The sequence below is a fragment of the Vicugna pacos genome, chromosome 15 (genome assembly GCF_048564905.1).
Source record: "Vicugna pacos chromosome 15, VicPac4, whole genome shotgun sequence".
Taxonomy (NCBI): domain Eukaryota; kingdom Metazoa; phylum Chordata; class Mammalia; order Artiodactyla; family Camelidae; genus Vicugna; species Vicugna pacos.
In genome coordinates, this window is record NC_133001.1 from 30,042,128 (window position 1) to 30,061,015 (window position 18,888).

General features: G+C 54.5%; 1 protein-coding gene across 1 annotated transcript in view; it reads left to right on the forward strand.

Annotated features, from left to right (window-relative positions):
* Window positions 1-18,888, forward strand: part of LOC140685710 (uncharacterized) — a 75,082-nt gene that overhangs the window by 3,190 nt on the left and 53,004 nt on the right. Inside the window, exons 2-23 of the mRNA XM_072937792.1 lie at window positions 768-848; window positions 2,197-2,218; window positions 3,708-3,796; window positions 4,386-4,496; window positions 5,220-5,349; window positions 5,788-5,849; window positions 6,770-6,899; window positions 7,338-7,399; window positions 8,320-8,449; window positions 8,888-8,949; window positions 9,870-9,999; window positions 10,438-10,499; window positions 11,420-11,549; window positions 11,988-12,049; window positions 12,970-13,099; window positions 13,538-13,599; window positions 14,520-14,649; window positions 15,088-15,149; window positions 16,070-16,199; window positions 16,638-16,699; window positions 17,620-17,749; window positions 18,188-18,249. Coding sequence (XP_072793893.1) covers window positions 768-848; window positions 2,197-2,218; window positions 3,708-3,796; window positions 4,386-4,496; window positions 5,220-5,349; window positions 5,788-5,849; window positions 6,770-6,899; window positions 7,338-7,399; window positions 8,320-8,449; window positions 8,888-8,949; window positions 9,870-9,999; window positions 10,438-10,499; window positions 11,420-11,549; window positions 11,988-12,049; window positions 12,970-13,099; window positions 13,538-13,599; window positions 14,520-14,649; window positions 15,088-15,149; window positions 16,070-16,199; window positions 16,638-16,699; window positions 17,620-17,749; window positions 18,188-18,249 — 2,031 coding nt within the window. The remainder of the gene's footprint in view (window positions 1-767; window positions 849-2,196; window positions 2,219-3,707; window positions 3,797-4,385; window positions 4,497-5,219; window positions 5,350-5,787; window positions 5,850-6,769; window positions 6,900-7,337; window positions 7,400-8,319; window positions 8,450-8,887; window positions 8,950-9,869; window positions 10,000-10,437; window positions 10,500-11,419; window positions 11,550-11,987; window positions 12,050-12,969; window positions 13,100-13,537; window positions 13,600-14,519; window positions 14,650-15,087; window positions 15,150-16,069; window positions 16,200-16,637; window positions 16,700-17,619; window positions 17,750-18,187; window positions 18,250-18,888) is intronic.

Below are 18,888 nucleotides of genomic sequence, written 5' to 3' on the forward strand. Positions count from 1 at the left end.
TTACTCAATAATACAAATCCTTATTTACTTCAGAAGTCTGACATTATATGCTCTGGTTCAGAATCAGAGTGAACATTGAAAAAAACCTCCATGGTTTTTAGAAAGTTGGGCTAAAATAAATCATTAATTTTTGCTGGAATAGTAATTTTGACATTATTATAAGAGCTGGTCTGCTTTCTCACTCATGTCCAATCTATAAACGTACAAATACATCTCTGTACATATCTCTGTATTCTAACACATTTTCATTGTGACTTTTCCGTACATTTTGGGTGCATTTTTGGCGATATTTCATAGAAGTTTGTCCAGATACTTCATTAACATACAATAGAAGATGTAGGCTTCCCATCCCCTGTAGGTTTGCGTTTCCTCATTTTCAATTTCAAGTTGGCTTCTGCATTCATAAGTTAAGTTCTGTTAACTATTTTAAAAATATTTGCAACGTGTCGGCAAAGTCAAGTGTGTAACATTTTGTGTGTCATATTTTTCTGCAGCTTTAGTCTGGTGTGTGTACATGTAATATCAGCACCTTTCCAGTGATACAGTTTATTGATATTTGACATATGTGAGCAGTAGTGAAACTATCACCAAATGAATGCAGTAAACATGCCCACACTCCCAACAGCTTGCTCCTGCTCCTTTTGAACTCAAGTGTCCCTTCTTGCCTCTCTGAGGAGCTGTGGTTTAGGGTTTCTAAAGATGATTCTCTGTGACAGATAAGCTGCAAATGTCTTTGAGGTTCCTCATTATCTCCAATATCTTTTCAGATCCTCGAGATTTATGAACTTCTTGCTGCCTCCTGGGGAGCTTCTCGTTTTCTCTTGTTTGTTTGGAGGACCGTCTGCGCTGTGAGTATTACTAAAGTACCTTATAGTGTCCTTTTAATCACACCTAACAGGAATTTTTATAGTCACTGGACATTTTATTTGCCTGCCTGCGCCAGAATCCAGGAGTCTTTTCTTTGTTTCCTTTTAGATAACTAACTTGAACGGAAATTAGTTTTGAAATGGAAATTTGTTGCAAAATACTATCTTTATAGTAAGAACTCAATGAGCAAGACAACAGTATATTCTCAATGAGACAATGGCAATTTATAAACTCTTCTCTTCAGTAGCAAAACAGGAAGGTTAAGTGTTTGGTGAGCCCATCTCTCTCCCCACCTGCCCCTGTCTGTGTGTTGGGTGACAGGGGACAGGGACTCTCTGTTCCCTGAGCAAGTGTGAAGTGAAGGGAACATCTGTGGTTTTCTGTTTACCCTCCGTGCATACATTCTTCTATAGCCACATTATTGCCGCTGGAGCTTCAACCCTGTGATGATACTCCAATATCTTGGCAAGGTTAGGGCTGGCCTCAGTCTCTGATCATCACTTAAAGTTTTGAATGAAAAAATATGTGTTAAGGGTCAGGGAAGTGTGTCTTTACATGGTATTACAGTGGAGTCCTGCCTGGGTTTTATTGAGCTGTTATTCCTCAGATGATGACTCGTGTCTGAGTTAGGAAGCATGTTCGCTTCTTGAAAATGGTCACTGTCGGTCCTGCTGCTGCTTGTGCTTGTATTACAGCCATTGCTCACTTTCATTCTCGTCTCATGTCTCATTTGATGTCCGTTTGTTTTTAGTGGTCTTGACAAATCTTACGACTTCATATGTTACAATTGCTTGTCAATTCAACAGTCAACTCTATACGATTTCAAAAAAGCTTTCACTGAATGAAAGTTGTGCATGTTAGTATAAAGACTTTGCCTTTATTTTTCTTTCAGTTTCTCCTCTCTCTCTCTCTCAAAGGTTGCACAGCAATCCAGGTTCTGGACTTACGTGTGGATGTTTGGTTTGACAAAAAAAAAAATCGGATAAATGATGCATTACAACATATTATGAAAATAATACAGTTCAGTGTTATTAAACATGAATATGCATTATGAAAATTAAAGTAGATTGGTGTTTGTTTAATAGAATGTAACAGATCTTTTGTTCTAAAATAAGTTATTTACCATTGTGCTATCAGCAATGGTGAGTGAAAGATCATGCCTTAGGTAGGAAATTCTGATTTTTTTTGATTTTTAATCATATGAATCATTATGCTGATCCAAATTGATAATTGTAATTTCAATGGATTACTGTTTTAATAGTTTGTTAGGAACTATATATTTACTAATTATATGTTTTGACTTCAAATTTAATGTTTCTTCCTCTCTAGGTAAAGCCTCCAAAGCCTCAAGGTAAGATGTTAGGGTTTAGTTTTCTTTGTAATGTTTTCTCAATACTGGGATTCAATATGGGTTTTAATTCAACTAAGAATAAACACAGTGACTTCTGATGTCTAACTGACTTAACTCTTGAAAATTTTACTCCTGGGATGGTGTCTAAATGACACCATAGAGGAAGTTGGCATCTATTGAGATATGAGACCAGGAGGATCACAGGAGTAGGGAGAGTAAGATGAGTTTAATTTTGCATAGAAACCTTTAGGAAGCAGGTGATGAGAATGTTCGCAGTGACTGCCTGACCTGACCTGGCTCTTGGTGAAAAGGAAAGATGCTGAAACACCACTGGAGCCTGTCAGGACTCTCAAGGCTGAGGGAGGGATGCAGATGTATCCAGGTGTGTGTGTCACAGCCGAGGGGAAGCCGTGGGCTGTGACTCGGAAGTGAAGGGGGCCATTCGTGCCAGTGGGGACTTAATGGAAGTGATTCAGCCTGAGAATGCTGCTTTCTGCTGACTCAGTGGGGCTGTGCTTGGCGGGCAGGGTGGCTGCCTGGCACTCAGTAGGCCCTCGAGGCCTGGTGTTGGTGACGGTGGATACAGAAATGCTGGTGCTTGGCAGAGTGATCTCAGCATCAGAGCGTCCCCGCTGGGCAGAGAGAAGTTGCATGTGCGCTGTGCGGTCAGATGAGGGACTTAGATGCCCAAGAGAAGAGCCTGGAGCTGAGGGTCGTGTTCTAGAGCATCACACGTGGAGTCGCCTGTGACCGGCTGCTTTGTGTGTGCTGTTTTCCTGAAGCAGTGATGGGAACATTCTCATCCTGGCGATGGAAAAGCTTGTCATTCAGGGACTGTGTGTTACCCAGGCCCTTCAGTGACTAGGTGGTGAAGCCCACATGGTACCAAAGTGTTTAATTCCAGCGACCTTGTCCTCCAGGGCCCCCAGCATGGTTTTCATGAAAGACGATCTGCCAGGCAGCAGGACGACACTGGGGACTTGTGCGGGCCCAGTCAGGCGACGTGTTGAACTTGCCTTCTGTGGTGCTGCGGATAGGATAGAGCCTGGCTGTGGGGTGAACCTGTGTGGGATGAGGGTTCTTTTTTTTTTTTCTTTCTTTTAAACAGGGGCATGTTTACTTACCTTAGTAATTGGAGTAGGGAATCTTCAGGGGACAGGATGCTTGGTTTTTCTTTTTCAGCTCTGGTGATGTCAGAAGTAGTTGAATGATTGAATTTTCTAAGAATGGTGCTTATAACTGGGAGAGAATTTAGGAGAAGACTTTATTGTGTTTCTGCATCCTTGAAAAAAATTGAACTAGGAATCTCAGCGATCTCACATGTAGAATGCCAATAAGATTTGCTTCCTTTAGGTACAGTAGTAAAGTTAAAAAGTTAGTTATACTCTTAGTGCCAGCCAAAGATATGTCTTTGCTGCCAATAAATTGGGGTAATTCTATTCTACTGGATTTTCCTACCAATATGAGAAACTGCTTTATCTCCTTTTAGTTCCTTTAAGGCAGATGGCTGAGAAGATCAAGAATGTTGAGGAAAAAAGCAGAGAACTTGCAGAAAATATATCTGCTTGGAAGCAGAAGGTATCATTGTCCTGATATTCTTTTTCCGATTTCAGCTTCAGTTATTTGGCTCTCTTTTCTCTCATCCTTCTGTTCTGTTCCGTATGTTCTATAAGAGGTCTAGATTCAAAGCAAGTGTCCTAGATAAAAAAAACAAATGTCTTCTGTAGAGCAGAGGGAACTCTACTTGATATCTTGTAATCTATAATGAAAAAGAATGTGAAGACAAATATAGGTATATATATATGTGTGACTGAAACACTATGCTGTATACCAGAAACCGACACATTGTAACTGACTATATTGCAGTAAAAAAATAAACAAAGCAAGTGTCGTAGATGTAAAGCACCGCTTTCTGTATTAGTGGAAGGGGTCACACACAAGGTGCGTTCAGCTACCAGTGTAATTAGTATTTGTAATTCCTTTATTACATATTTGCATAGGCCACTGAGTCAAAGAAGTGCTTAGAGGAGACCATTAGGCAAAAGAAGATGCTCTCTGGTGAAGCGCTGACGTTTAACATGCAAACCTCTTCTTTTCCTAGATTACATTCTGAAAACAAATGAAAGTAATGAGTAATTGTTACTGATTCAATATGTTTTTTTTGAAGGAGAACTTGAAAACCGTTGACAAGGATAATGAGTATTTGAATAACATCATTCAAATTACTCTAGCTAAACTGCAGGCAGCGAGGGGTCAGGATGCCAAGAGTCCACACTCGGTAAGAGTTTGGCTGCAACGTTGACCATAACTGGGCTTCTGAGGCTTTTTGTGCCCTGGGCGAGCTGCGCGCTCAGGTCCACTTGCTTTTGGCCACAGCAGAATTTGGGAGCCCGGTAGCGGAACCTCCCACTGAACAGTGATCCAGAATTTCACAGACTAAAACCTCCGTGACTTTTTAACTTCAGAGACTACGAAATATGTCTTATTTTCACAACCTACGGAGTTTCCTCTCCACTCACACTGTCCATCGCCAGTAACAGTGCTGTAGTCTCCCTTGCGACTTCCTCTGATGCTTGACCCCTCAGCCTTTGGCCCAGGCTGCCCTTCCCCGGAAGCGCCCTCGCTTCCCCCTGTGTGCACTGGGTTGTGTCTCTGAAGACCCAGTGCGGGCTTCCCAGCGCCCCGTGACCTAGCGACCTGCCACGGGCTCTCCTGTCCCTTGTGCCGCTCACCCTATGCCTCCGCCCTGGGTTGGAGAGCGGTCAGACTTCTGCGTGCCGGGTCGTCTTCCTGGCTCCCTCCCGGTGGCAGAGTCGAGAGAAGGGCCCCCCCCCCCTTCATGAGTATCGGCAGCTCCTCCCAGGGGAGAGGGCTTATGCTCTGAGAGGTGGCGTGCGTCCTTGTTGTCCCCATGACTAACTGGGGGAAAGACCCCGTGCGTGAGTGTGATGGTTTCTGGCGTTCGGTTCTTGTTTAATTAATTGCCCTCTTGTGTTCCTAGGGGTTGGCGACCGAGCCAGAGGCTGGCAGGCCAGCAGCCGATAGCCAGACGTTTGGACTTGCTCCAGGGCCAGTAACAGCACATGACACGTTGAGCTGTGTTGATGGAGCTGGCCCAACTGACACGTTCGGTAAGTTAGTGTACACGTCTGGGGGTTTTCTGTCCCTCTCTTGTCTTGATCAGGCGTCTGTCCAGAAACTCAGTTTTCGGAGGGAGCAGTGCAGCTCTGCGGTAGAGTGAACGCATGCTTAGCAGGCAGGGCTTCCTGGACTCGATGCCCACTGCCTCCCTTAAACAGAACGCCCACTGTGAAACACCTGAAAGGTGTAGGTCCTGGCACAGCATCCGTCCCCTTTTGGGCGGTTGGCCTTTGCCACCTGTCCTCACAGAGATCCCAGCCACGACGGCGCTTCTCCTTCCAGGAGGTGCTTTGGCCCCCTGACCTCCTTCTGTGCCCCTTGGTTGCCCTGAAACACGCATGAGTTGGGGATAGGTGAGGAGAGGAGGGGGGTTTGAAGTTCCCAGAGGTTCGTGTCCCCATTAATGTACGTGTGACTCCTTCTTACAGGCCCCGTGACAGTGCCCCAGAGCGGAGAACCGGACGAGGCCGACTTCTTTCCTGATGAAGAGGTACCGTCTCCCTTTGTCACTGTTCTTCTCCTTCGTTCGGTAGGTGGTAAGCGTCAGGGCACGCTGCAGCGGGGACGCCTGGGTGCTTTGAGCCTGCGTCCCCAAGTTTGCATTTGCCCGGGAAGGTCTGCGGGCTCACAAGGTCTGTCCCAGTGCACACCTACTACAGTTACCGGGTGCTTCACGTCGTGTGACTGCACGACGCACCTGCAGTAGTTTTGGAGGCTCACCCCGTGAAACGGGTGTCTGTATCTACGTGGCGTGGCCCAGTTCTTCTCCGTTAGCGTTTGTGAGGGGACGCTGGAGGCGGACCGCGCCCTGTGGCAGTCAGGTGCTTTGCTGTCGTCGTTTGATCTTGGCTTTTTTTCCTGTGGCCACCCTGACCTGAAAGTTACCAGGGGACGTCTGGCCTTGAATGTAGGGGCTTTTGCCCCTTTCCAGCCCATCGCCAGTAACAGTGCTGTAGTTTCCCTCGCGACTTCCTCTGATGCTTGACCCCTCAGCCTTTGGCCCAGGCTGCCCTTCCCCGGAAGCGCCCTCGCTTCCCCCTGTGTGCACTGGGTTGTGTCTCTGAAGACCCAGTGCGGGCTTCCCAGCGCCCCGTGACCTAGCGGCCTGCCACGGGCTCTCCTGTCCCTTGTGCCGCTCGCCCTGTGCCTCCGCCCTGGGTTGGAGAGCGGTCAGACTTCTGCGTGCCGGGTCGTCTTCCTGGCTCCCTCCCGGTGGCAGAGTCGAGAGAAGGGCCCCCACCCCCTTTCATGAGTTTCGGCAGCTCCTCCCAGGGGAGAGGGCTTATGATCTGAGAGGTGGCGTGCGTCCTTGTTGTCCCCATGACTAACTGGGGGAAAGACCCCGTGCGTGAGTGTGATGGTTTCTGGCGTTCGGTTCTTGTTTAATTAATTGCCCTCTTGTGTTCCTAGGGGTTGGCGACCGAGCCAGAGGCCGGCAGGCCAGCAGCCGATAGCCAGACGTTTGGACTTGCTCCAGGGCCAGTAACAGCGCATGACACCTTGAGCTGTGTTGATGGAGCTGGCCCAACTGACACGTTCGGTAAGTTAGTGTACACGTCTGGGGGTTTTCTGTCCCTCTCTTGTCTTGATCAGGCGTCTGTCCGGAAACTCAGTTTTCGGAGGGAGCAGTGCAGCTCTGCGGTAGAGTGAACGCATGCTTAGCAGGCAGGGCTTCCTGGATTCGATGCCCACTGCCTCCCTTAAACAGAACGCCTACTGTGAAACACCTGAAAGGTGTAGGTCCTGGCACAGCATCCGTCCCCTTTTGGGCGGTTGGCCTTTGCCACCTGTCCTCACAGAGATCCCAGCCACGACGGCGCTTCTCCTTCCAGGAGGTGCTTTGGCCCCCTGACCTCCTTCTGTGCCCCTTGGTTGCCCTGAAACACGCATGAGTTGGGGATAGGTGAGGAGAGGAGGGGGGTTTGAAGTTCCCAGAGGTTCGTGTCCCCATTAATGTACGTGTGACTCCTTCTTACAGGCCCCGTGACAGTGCCCCAGAGCGGAGAACCGGACGAGGCCGATGTCTTTTCCGATAAAGAGGTACCGTCTCCCTTTGTCACTGTTCTTCTCCTTCGTTCGGTAGGTAAGCGTCGGGGCACGCTGCAGCGGGGACGCCTGGGTGCTTTGAGCCTGCGTCCCCAAGTTTGCATTTGCCCGGGAAGGTCTGCGGGCTTACAATGTGGTCCATCCCAGTGCACACCTACTACAGTTACCGGGTGCTTCACGTCGTGTGACTGCACGACGCACCTGCAGCAATTTTGGAGGCTCACCTCGTGAAACGGGTGTCTGTATCTACGTGGTGTGGCCCAGTTCTTTTCCGTTAGCGTTTGTGAGGGGACGCTGGAGGCGGACCGCGCCCTGTGGCAGTCAGGTGCTTTGCTGTCGTCGTTTGATCTTGGCTTTTTTTCCTGTGGCCACCCTGACCTGAAAGTTACCAGGGGACGTCTGGCCTTGAATGTAGGGGCTTTTGCCCCTTTCCAGCCCATCGCCAGTAACAGTGCTGTAGTTTCCCTCGCGACTTCCTCTGATGCTTGACCCCTCAGCCTTTGGCCCAGGCTGCCCTTCCCCGGAAGCGCCCTCGCTTCCCCCTGTGTGCACTGGGTTGTGTCTCTGAAGACCCAGTGCGGGCTTCCCAGCGCCCCGTGACCTAGCGGCCTGCCACGGGCTCTCCTGTCCCTTGTGCCGCTCGCCCTGTGCCTCCGCCCTGGGTTGGAGAGCGGTCAGACTTCTGCGTGCCGGGTCGTCTTCCTGGCTCCCTCCCGGTGGCAGAGTCGAGAGAAGGGCCCCCACCCCCTTTCATGAGTTTCGGCAGCTCCTCCCAGGGGAGAGGGCTTATGATCTGAGAGGTGGCGTGCGTCCTTGTTGTCCCCATGACTAACTGGGGGAAAGACCCCGTGCGTGAGTGTGATGGTTTCTGGCGTTCGGTTCTTGTTTAATTAATTGCCCTCTTGTGTTCCTAGGGGTTGGCGACCGAGCCAGAGGCCGGCAGGCCAGCAGCCGATAGCCAGACGTTTGGACTTGCTCCAGGGCCAGTAACAGCGCATGACACCTTGAGCTGTGTTGATGGAGCTGGCCCAACTGACACGTTCGGTAAGTTAGTGTACACGTCTGGGGGTTTTCTGTCCCTCTCTTGTCTTGATCAGGCGTCTGTCCGGAAACTCAGTTTTCGGAGGGAGCAGTGCAGCTCTGCGGTAGAGTGAACGCATGCTTAGCAGGCAGGGCTTCCTGGATTCGATGCCCACTGCCTCCCTTAAACAGAACGCCTACTGTGAAACACCTGAAAGGTGTAGGTCCTGGCACAGCATCCGTCCCCTTTTGGGCGGTTGGCCTTTGCCACCTGTCCTCACAGAGATCCCAGCCACGACGGCGCTTCTCCTTCCAGGAGGTGCTTTGGCCCCCTGACCTCCTTCTGTGCCCCTTGGTTGCCCTGAAACACGCATGAGTTGGGGATAGGTGAGGAGAGGAGGGGGGTTTGAAGTTCCCAGAGGTTCGTGTCCCCATTAATGTACGTGTGACTCCTTCTTACAGGCCCCGTGACAGTGCCCCAGAGCGGAGAACCGGACGAGGCCGATGTCTTTTCCGATAAAGAGGTACCGTCTCCCTTTGTCACTGTTCTTCTCCTTCGTTCGGTAGGTAAGCGTCGGGGCACGCTGCAGCGGGGACGCCTGGGTGCTTTGAGCCTGCGTCCCCAAGTTTGCATTTGCCCGGGAAGGTCTGCGGGCTTACAATGTGGTCCATCCCAGTGCACACCTACTACAGTTACCGGGTGCTTCACGTCGTGTGACTGCACGACGCACCTGCAGCAATTTTGGAGGCTCACCTCGTGAAACGGGTGTCTGTATCTACGTGGTGTGGCCCAGTTCTTTTCCGTTAGCGTTTGTGAGGGGACGCTGGAGGCGGACCGCGCCCTGTGGCAGTCAGGTGCTTTGCTGTCGTCGTTTGATCTTGGCTTTTTTTCCTGTGGCCACCCTGACCTGAAAGTTACCAGGGGACGTCTGGCCTTGAATGTAGGGGCTTTTGCCCCTTTCCAGCCCATCGCCAGTAACAGTGCTGTAGTTTCCCTCGCGACTTCCTCTGATGCTTGACCCCTCAGCCTTTGGCCCAGGCTGCCCTTCCCCGGAAGCGCCCTCGCTTCCCCCTGTGTGCACTGGGTTGTGTCTCTGAAGACCCAGTGCGGGCTTCCCAGCGCCCCGTGACCTAGCGGCCTGCCACGGGCTCTCCTGTCCCTTGTGCCGCTCGCCCTGTGCCTCCGCCCTGGGTTGGAGAGCGGTCAGACTTCTGCGTGCCGGGTCGTCTTCCTGGCTCCCTCCCGGTGGCAGAGTCGAGAGAAGGGCCCCCACCCCCTTTCATGAGTTTCGGCAGCTCCTCCCAGGGGAGAGGGCTTATGATCTGAGAGGTGGCGTGCGTCCTTGTTGTCCCCATGACTAACTGGGGGAAAGACCCCGTGCGTGAGTGTGATGGTTTCTGGCGTTCGGTTCTTGTTTAATTAATTGCCCTCTTGTGTTCCTAGGGGTTGGCGACCGAGCCAGAGGCCGGCAGGCCAGCAGCCGATAGCCAGACGTTTGGACTTGCTCCAGGGCCAGTAACAGCGCATGACACCTTGAGCTGTGTTGATGGAGCTGGCCCAACTGACACGTTCGGTAAGTTAGTGTACACGTCTGGGGGTTTTCTGTCCCTCTCTTGTCTTGATCAGGCGTCTGTCCGGAAACTCAGTTTTCGGAGGGAGCAGTGCAGCTCTGCGGTAGAGTGAACGCATGCTTAGCAGGCAGGGCTTCCTGGATTCGATGCCCACTGCCTCCCTTAAACAGAACGCCTACTGTGAAACACCTGAAAGGTGTAGGTCCTGGCACAGCATCCGTCCCCTTTTGGGCGGTTGGCCTTTGCCACCTGTCCTCACAGAGATCCCAGCCACGACGGCGCTTCTCCTTCCAGGAGGTGCTTTGGCCCCCTGACCTCCTTCTGTGCCCCTTGGTTGCCCTGAAACACGCATGAGTTGGGGATAGGTGAGGAGAGGAGGGGGGTTTGAAGTTCCCAGAGGTTCGTGTCCCCATTAATGTACGTGTGACTCCTTCTTACAGGCCCCGTGACAGTGCCCCAGAGCGGAGAACCGGACGAGGCCGATGTCTTTTCCGATAAAGAGGTACCGTCTCCCTTTGTCACTGTTCTTCTCCTTCGTTCGGTAGGTAAGCGTCGGGGCACGCTGCAGCGGGGACGCCTGGGTGCTTTGAGCCTGCGTCCCCAAGTTTGCATTTGCCCGGGAAGGTCTGCGGGCTTACAATGTGGTCCATCCCAGTGCACACCTACTACAGTTACCGGGTGCTTCACGTCGTGTGACTGCACGACGCACCTGCAGCAATTTTGGAGGCTCACCTCGTGAAACGGGTGTCTGTATCTACGTGGTGTGGCCCAGTTCTTTTCCGTTAGCGTTTATGAGGGGACGCTGGAGGCGGACCGCGCCCTGTGGCAGTCAGGTGCTTTGCTGTCGTCGTTTGATCTTGGCTTTTTTTCCTGTGGCCACCCTGACCTGAAAGTTACCAGGGGACGTCTGGCCTTGAATGTAGGGGCTTTTGCCCCTTTCCAGCCCATCGCCAGTAACAGTGCTGTAGTTTCCCTCGCGACTTCCTCTGATGCTTGACCCCTCAGCCTTTGGCCCAGGCTGCCCTTCCCCGGAAGCGCCCTCGCTTCCCCCTGTGTGCACTGGGTTGTGTCTCTGAAGACCCAGTGCGGGCTTCCCAGCGCCCCGTGACCTAGCGGCCTGCCACGGGCTCTCCTGTCCCTTGTGCCGCTCGCCCTGTGCCTCCGCCCTGGGTTGGAGAGCGGTCAGACTTCTGCGTGCCGGGTCGTCTTCCTGGCTCCCTCCCGGTGGCAGAGTCGAGAGAAGGGCCCCCACCCCCTTTCATGAGTTTCGGCAGCTCCTCCCAGGGGAGAGGGCTTATGATCTGAGAGGTGGCGTGCGTCCTTGTTGTCCCCATGACTAACTGGGGGAAAGACCCCGTGCGTGAGTGTGATGGTTTCTGGCGTTCGGTTCTTGTTTAATTAATTGCCCTCTTGTGTTCCTAGGGGTTGGCGACCGAGCCAGAGGCCGGCAGGCCAGCAGCCGATAGCCAGACGTTTGGACTTGCTCCAGGGCCAGTAACAGCGCATGACACCTTGAGCTGTGTTGATGGAGCTGGCCCAACTGACACGTTCGGTAAGTTAGTGTACACGTCTGGGGGTTTTCTGTCCCTCTCTTGTCTTGATCAGGCGTCTGTCCGGAAACTCAGTTTTCGGAGGGAGCAGTGCAGCTCTGCGGTAGAGTGAACGCATGCTTAGCAGGCAGGGCTTCCTGGATTCGATGCCCACTGCCTCCCTTAAACAGAACGCCTACTGTGAAACACCTGAAAGGTGTAGGTCCTGGCACAGCATCCGTCCCCTTTTGGGCGGTTGGCCTTTGCCACCTGTCCTCACAGAGATCCCAGCCACGACGGCGCTTCTCCTTCCAGGAGGTGCTTTGGCCCCCTGACCTCCTTCTGTGCCCCTTGGTTGCCCTGAAACACGCATGAGTTGGGGATAGGTGAGGAGAGGAGGGGGGTTTGAAGTTCCCAGAGGTTCGTGTCCCCATTAATGTACGTGTGACTCCTTCTTACAGGCCCCGTGACAGTGCCCCAGAGCGGAGAACCGGACGAGGCCGATGTCTTTTCCGATAAAGAGGTACCGTCTCCCTTTGTCACTGTTCTTCTCCTTCGTTCGGTAGGTAAGCGTCGGGGCACGCTGCAGCGGGGACGCCTGGGTGCTTTGAGCCTGCGTCCCCAAGTTTGCATTTGCCCGGGAAGGTCTGCGGGCTTACAATGTGGTCCATCCCAGTGCACACCTACTACAGTTACCGGGTGCTTCACGTCGTGTGACTGCACGACGCACCTGCAGCAATTTTGGAGGCTCACCTCGTGAAACGGGTGTCTGTATCTACGTGGTGTGGCCCAGTTCTTTTCCGTTAGCGTTTGTGAGGGGACGCTGGAGGCGGACCGCGCCCTGTGGCAGTCAGGTGCTTTGCTGTCGTCGTTTGATCTTGGCTTTTTTTCCTGTGGCCACCCTGACCTGAAAGTTACCAGGGGACGTCTGGCCTTGAATGTAGGGGCTTTTGCCCCTTTCCAGCCCATCGCCAGTAACAGTGCTGTAGTTTCCCTCGCGACTTCCTCTGATGCTTGACCCCTCAGCCTTTGGCCCAGGCTGCCCTTCCCCGGAAGCGCCCTCGCTTCCCCCTGTGTGCACTGGGTTGTGTCTCTGAAGACCCAGTGCGGGCTTCCCAGCGCCCCGTGACCTAGCGGCCTGCCACGGGCTCTCCTGTCCCTTGTGCCGCTCGCCCTGTGCCTCCGCCCTGGGTTGGAGAGCGGTCAGACTTCTGCGTGCCGGGTCGTCTTCCTGGCTCCCTCCCGGTGGCAGAGTCGAGAGAAGGGCCCCCACCCCCTTTCATGAGTTTCGGCAGCTCCTCCCAGGGGAGAGGGCTTATGATCTGAGAGGTGGCGTGCGTCCTTGTTGTCCCCATGACTAACTGGGGGAAAGACCCCGTGCGTGAGTGTGATGGTTTCTGGCGTTCGGTTCTTGTTTAATTAATTGCCCTCTTGTGTTCCTAGGGGTTGGCGACCGAGCCAGAGGCCGGCAGGCCAGCAGCCGATAGCCAGACGTTTGGACTTGCTCCAGGGCCAGTAACAGCGCATGACACCTTGAGCTGTGTTGATGGAGCTGGCCCAACTGACACGTTCGGTAAGTTAGTGTACACGTCTGGGGGTTTTCTGTCCCTCTCTTGTCTTGATCAGGCGTCTGTCCGGAAACTCAGTTTTCGGAGGGAGCAGTGCAGCTCTGCGGTAGAGTGAACGCATGCTTAGCAGGCAGGGCTTCCTGGATTCGATGCCCACTGCCTCCCTTAAACAGAACGCCTACTGTGAAACACCTGAAAGGTGTAGGTCCTGGCACAGCATCCGTCCCCTTTTGGGCGGTTGGCCTTTGCCACCTGTCCTCACAGAGATCCCAGCCACGACGGCGCTTCTCCTTCCAGGAGGTGCTTTGGCCCCCTGACCTCCTTCTGTGCCCCTTGGTTGCCCTGAAACACGCATGAGTTGGGGATAGGTGAGGAGAGGAGGGGGGTTTGAAGTTCCCAGAGGTTCGTGTCCCCATTAATGTACGTGTGACTCCTTCTTACAGGCCCCGTGACAGTGCCCCAGAGCGGAGAACCGGACGAGGCCGATGTCTTTTCCGATAAAGAGGTACCGTCTCCCTTTGTCACTGTTCTTCTCCTTCGTTCGGTAGGTAAGCGTCGGGGCACGCTGCAGCGGGGACGCCTGGGTGCTTTGAGCCTGCGTCCCCAAGTTTGCATTTGCCCGGGAAGGTCTGCGGGCTTACAATGTGGTCCATCCCAGTGCACACCTACTACAGTTACCGGGTGCTTCACGTCGTGTGACTGCACGACGCACCTGCAGCAATTTTGGAGGCTCACCTCGTGAAACGGGTGTCTGTATCTACGTGGTGTGGCCCAGTTCTTTTCCGTTAGCGTTTATGAGGGGACGCTGGAGGCGGACCGCGCCCTGTGGCAGTCAGGTGCTTTGCTGTCGTCGTTTGATCTTGGCTTTTTTTCCTGTGGCCACCCTGACCTGAAAGTTACCAGGGGACGTCTGGCCTTGAATGTAGGGGCTTTTGCCCCTTTCCAGCCCATCGCCAGTAACAGTGCTGTAGTTTCCCTCGCGACTTCCTCTGATGCTTGACCCCTCAGCCTTTGGCCCAGGCTGCCCTTCCCCGGAAGCGCCCTCGCTTCCCCCTGTGTGCACTGGGTTGTGTCTCTGAAGACCCAGTGCGGGCTTCCCAGCGCCCCGTGACCTAGCGGCCTGCCACGGGCTCTCCTGTCCCTTGTGCCGCTCGCCCTGTGCCTCCGCCCTGGGTTGGAGAGCGGTCAGACTTCTGCGTGCCGGGTCGTCTTCCTGGCTCCCTCCCGGTGGCAGAGTCGAGAGAAGGGCCCCCACCCCCTTTCATGAGTTTCGGCAGCTCCTCCCAGGGGAGAGGGCTTATGATCTGAGAGGTGGCGTGCGTCCTTGTTGTCCCCATGACTAACTGGGGGAAAGACCCCGTGCGTGAGTGTGATGGTTTCTGGCGTTCGGTTCTTGTTTAATTAATTGCCCTCTTGTGTTCCTAGGGGTTGGCGACCGAGCCAGAGGCCGGCAGGCCAGCAGCCGATAGCCAGACGTTTGGACTTGCTCCAGGGCCAGTAACAGCGCATGACACCTTGAGCTGTGTTGATGGAGCTGGCCCAACTGACACGTTCGGTAAGTTAGTGTACACGTCTGGGGGTTTTCTGTCCCTCTCTTGTCTTGATCAGGCGTCTGTCCGGAAACTCAGTTTTCGGAGGGAGCAGTGCAGCTCTGCGGTAGAGTGAACGCATGCTTAGCAGGCAGGGCTTCCTGGATTCGATGCCCACTGCCTCCCTTAAACAGAACGCCTACTGTGAAACACCTGAAAGGTGTAGGTCCTGGCACAGCATCCGTCCCCTTTTGGGCGGTTGGCCTTTGCCACCTGTCCTCACAGAGATCCCAGCCACGACGGCGCTTCTCCTTCCAGGAGGTGCTTTGGCCCCCTGACCTCCTTCTGTGCCCCTTGGTTGCCCTGAAACACGCATGAGTTGGGGATAGGTGAGGAGAGGAGGGGGGTTTGAAGTTCCCAGAGGTTCGTGTCCCCATTAATGTACGTGTGACTCCTTCTTACAGGCCCCGTGACAGTGCCCCAGAGCGGAGAACCGGACGAGGCCGATGTCTTTTCCGATAAAGAGGTACCGTCTCCCTTTGTCACTGTTCTTCTCCTTCGTTCGGTAGGTAAGCGTCGGGGCACGCTGCAGCGGGGACGCCTGGGTGCTTTGAGCCTGCGTCCCCAAGTTTGCATTTGCCCGGGAAGGTCTGCGGGCTTACAATGTGGTCCATCCCAGTGCACACCTACTACAGTTACCGGGTGCTTCACGTCGTGTGACTGCACGACGCACCTGCAGCAATTTTGGAGGCTCACCTCGTGAAACGGGTGTCTGTATCTACGTGGTGTGGCCCAGTTCTTTTCCGTTAGCGTTTGTGAGGGGACGCTGGAGGCGGACCGCGCCCTGTGGCAGTCAGGTGCTTTGCTGTCGTCGTTTGATCTTGGCTTTTTTTCCTGTGGCCACCCTGACCTGAAAGTTACCAGGGGACGTCTGGCCTTGAATGTAGGGGCTTTTGCCCCTTTCCAGCCCATCGCCAGTAACAGTGCTGTAGTTTCCCTCGCGACTTCCTCTGATGCTTGACCCCTCAGCCTTTGGCCCAGGCTGCCCTTCCCCGGAAGCGCCCTCGCTTCCCCCTGTGTGCACTGGGTTGTGTCTCTGAAGACCCAGTGCGGGCTTCCCAGCGCCCCGTGACCTAGCGGCCTGCCACGGGCTCTCCTGTCCCTTGTGCCGCTCGCCCTGTGCCTCCGCCCTGGGTTGGAGAGCGGTCAGACTTCTGCGTGCCGGGTCGTCTTCCTGGCTCCCTCCCGGTGGCAGAGTCGAGAGAAGGGCCCCCACCCCCTTTCATGAGTTTCGGCAGCTCCTCCCAGGGGAGAGGGCTTATGATCTGAGAGGTGGCGTGCGTCCTTGTTGTCCCCATGACTGACTGGGGGAAAGACCCCGTGCGTGAGTGTGATGGTTTCTGGCGTTCGGTTCTTGTTTAATTAATTGCCCTCTTGTGTTCCTAGGGGTTGGCGACCGAGCCAGAGGCCGGCAGGCCAGCAGCCGATAGCCAGACGTTTGGACTTGCTCCAGGGCCAGTAACAGCGCATGACACCTTGAGCTGTGTTGATGGAGCTGGCCCAACTGACACGTTCGGTAAGTTAGTGTACACGTCTGGGGGTTTTCTGTCCCTCTCTTGTCTTGATCAGGCGTCTGTCCGGAAACTCAGTTTTCGGAGGGAGCAGTGCAGCTCTGCGGTAGAGTGAACGCATGCTTAGCAGGCAGGGCTTCCTGGATTCGATGCCCACTGCCTCCCTTAAACAGAACGCCTACTGTGAAACACCTGAAAGGTGTAGGTCCTGGCACAGCATCCGTCCCCTTTTGGGCGGTTGGCCTTTGCCACCTGTCCTCACAGAGATCCCAGCCACGACGGCGCTTCTCCTTCCAGGAGGTGCTTTGGCCCCCTGACCTCCTTCTGTGCCCCTTGGTTGCCCTGAAACACGCATGAGTTGGGGATAGGTGAGGAGAGGAGGGGGGTTTGAAGTTCCCAGAGGTTCGTGTCCCCATTAATGTACGTGTGACTCCTTCTTACAGGCCCCGTGACAGTGCCCCAGAGCGGAGAACCGGACGAGGCCGATGTCTTTTCCGATAAAGAGGTACCGTCTCCCTTTGTCACTGTTCTTCTCCTTCGTTCGGTAGGTAAGCGTCGGGGCACGCTGCAGCGGGGACGCCTGGGTGCTTTGAGCCTGCGTCCCCAAGTTTGCATTTGCCCGGGAAGGTCTGCGGGCTTACAATGTGGTCCATCCCAGTGCACACCTACTACAGTTACCGGGTGCTTCACGTCGTGTGACTGCACGACGCACCTGCAGCAATTTTGGAGGCTCACCTCGTGAAACGGGTGTCTGTATCTACGTGGTGTGGCCCAGTTCTTTTCCGTTAGCGTTTGTGAGGGGACGCTGGAGGCGGACCGCGCCCTGTGGCAGTCAGGTGCTTTGCTGTCGTCGTTTGATCTTGGCTTTTTTTCCTGTGGCCACCCTGACCTGAAAGTTACCAGGGGACGTCTGGCCTTGAATGTAGGGGCTTTTGCCCCTTTCCAGCCCATCGCCAGTAACAGTGCTGTAGTTTCCCTCGCGACTTCCTCTGATGCTTGACCCCTCAGCCTTTGGCCCAGGCTGCCCTTCCCCGGAAGCGCCCTCGCTTCCCCCTGTGTGCACTGGGTTGTGTCTCTGAAGACCCAGTGCGGGCTTCCCAGCGCCCCGTGACCTAGCGGCCTGCCACGGGCTCTCCTGTCCCTTGTGCCGCTCGCCCTGTGCCTCCGCCCTGGGTTGGAGAGCGGTCAGACTTCTGCGTGCCGGGTCGTCTTCCTGGCTCCCTCCCGGTGGCAGAGTCGAGAGAAGGGCCCCCACCCCCTTTCATGAGTTTCGGCAGCTCCTCCCAGGGGAGAGGGCTTATGATCTGAGAGGTGGCGTGCGTCCTTGTTGTCCCCATGACTGACTGGGGGAAAGACCCCGTGCGTGAGTGTGATGGTTTCTGGCGTTCGGTTCTTGTTTAATTAATTGCCCTCTTGTGTTCCTAGGGGTTGGCGACCGAGCCAGAGGCCGGCAGGCCAGCAGCCGATAGCCAGACGTTTGGACTTGCTCCAGGGCCAGTAACAGCGCATGACACCTTGAGCTGTGTTGATGGAGCTGGCCCAACTGACACGTTCGGTAAGTTAGTGTACACGTCTGGGGGTTTTCTGTCCCTCTCTTGTCTTGATCAGGCGTCTGTCCGGAAACTCAGTTTTCGGAGGGAGCAGTGCAGCTCTGCGGTAGAGTGAACGCATGCTTAGCAGGCAGGGCTTCCTGGATTCGATGCCCACTGCCTCCCTTAAACAGAACGCCTACTGTGAAACACCTGAAAGGTGTAGGTCCTGGCACAGCATCCGTCCCCTTTTGGGCGGTTGGCCTTTGCCACCTGTCCTCACAGAGATCCCAGCCACGACGGCGCTTCTCCTTCCAGGAGGTGCTTTGGCCCCCTGACCTCCTTCTGTGCCCCTTGGTTGCCCTGAAACACGCATGAGTTGGGGATAGGTGAGGAGAGGAGGGGGGTTTGAAGTTCCCAGAGGTTCGTGTCCCCATTAATGTACGTGTGACTCCTTCTTACAGGCCCCGTGACAGTGCCCCAGAGCGGAGAACCGGACGAGGCCGATGTCTTTTCCGATAAAGAGGTACCGTCTCCCTTTGTCACTGTTCTTCTCCTTCGTTCGGTAGGTAAGCGTCGGGGCACGCTGCAGCGGGGACGCCTGGGTGCTTTGAGCCTGCGTCCCCAAGTTTGCATTTGCCCGGGAAGGTCTGCGGGCTTACAATGTGGTCCATCCCAGTGCACACCTACTACAGTTACCGGGTGCTTCACGTCGTGTGACTGCACGACGCACCTGCAGCAATTTTGGAGGCTCACCTCGTGAAACGGGTGTCTGTATCTACGTGGTGTGGCCCAGTTCTTTTCCGTTAGCGTTTGTGAGGGGACGCTGGAGGCGGACCGCGCCCTGTGGCAGTCAGGTGCTTTGCTGTCGTCGTTTGATCTTGGCTTTTTTTCCTGTGGCCACCCTGACCTGAAAGTTACCAGGGGACGTCTGGCCTTGAATGTAGGGGCTTTTGCCCCTTTCCAGCCCATCGCCAGTAACAGTGCTGTAGTTTCCCTCGCGACTTCCTCTGATGCTTGACCCCTCAGCCTTTGGCCCAGGCTGCCCTTCCCCGGAAGCGCCCTCGCTTCCCCCTGTGTGCACTGGGTTGTGTCTCTGAAGACCCAGTGCGGGCTTCCCAGCGCCCCGTGACCTAGCGGCCTGCCACGGGCTCTCCTGTCCCTT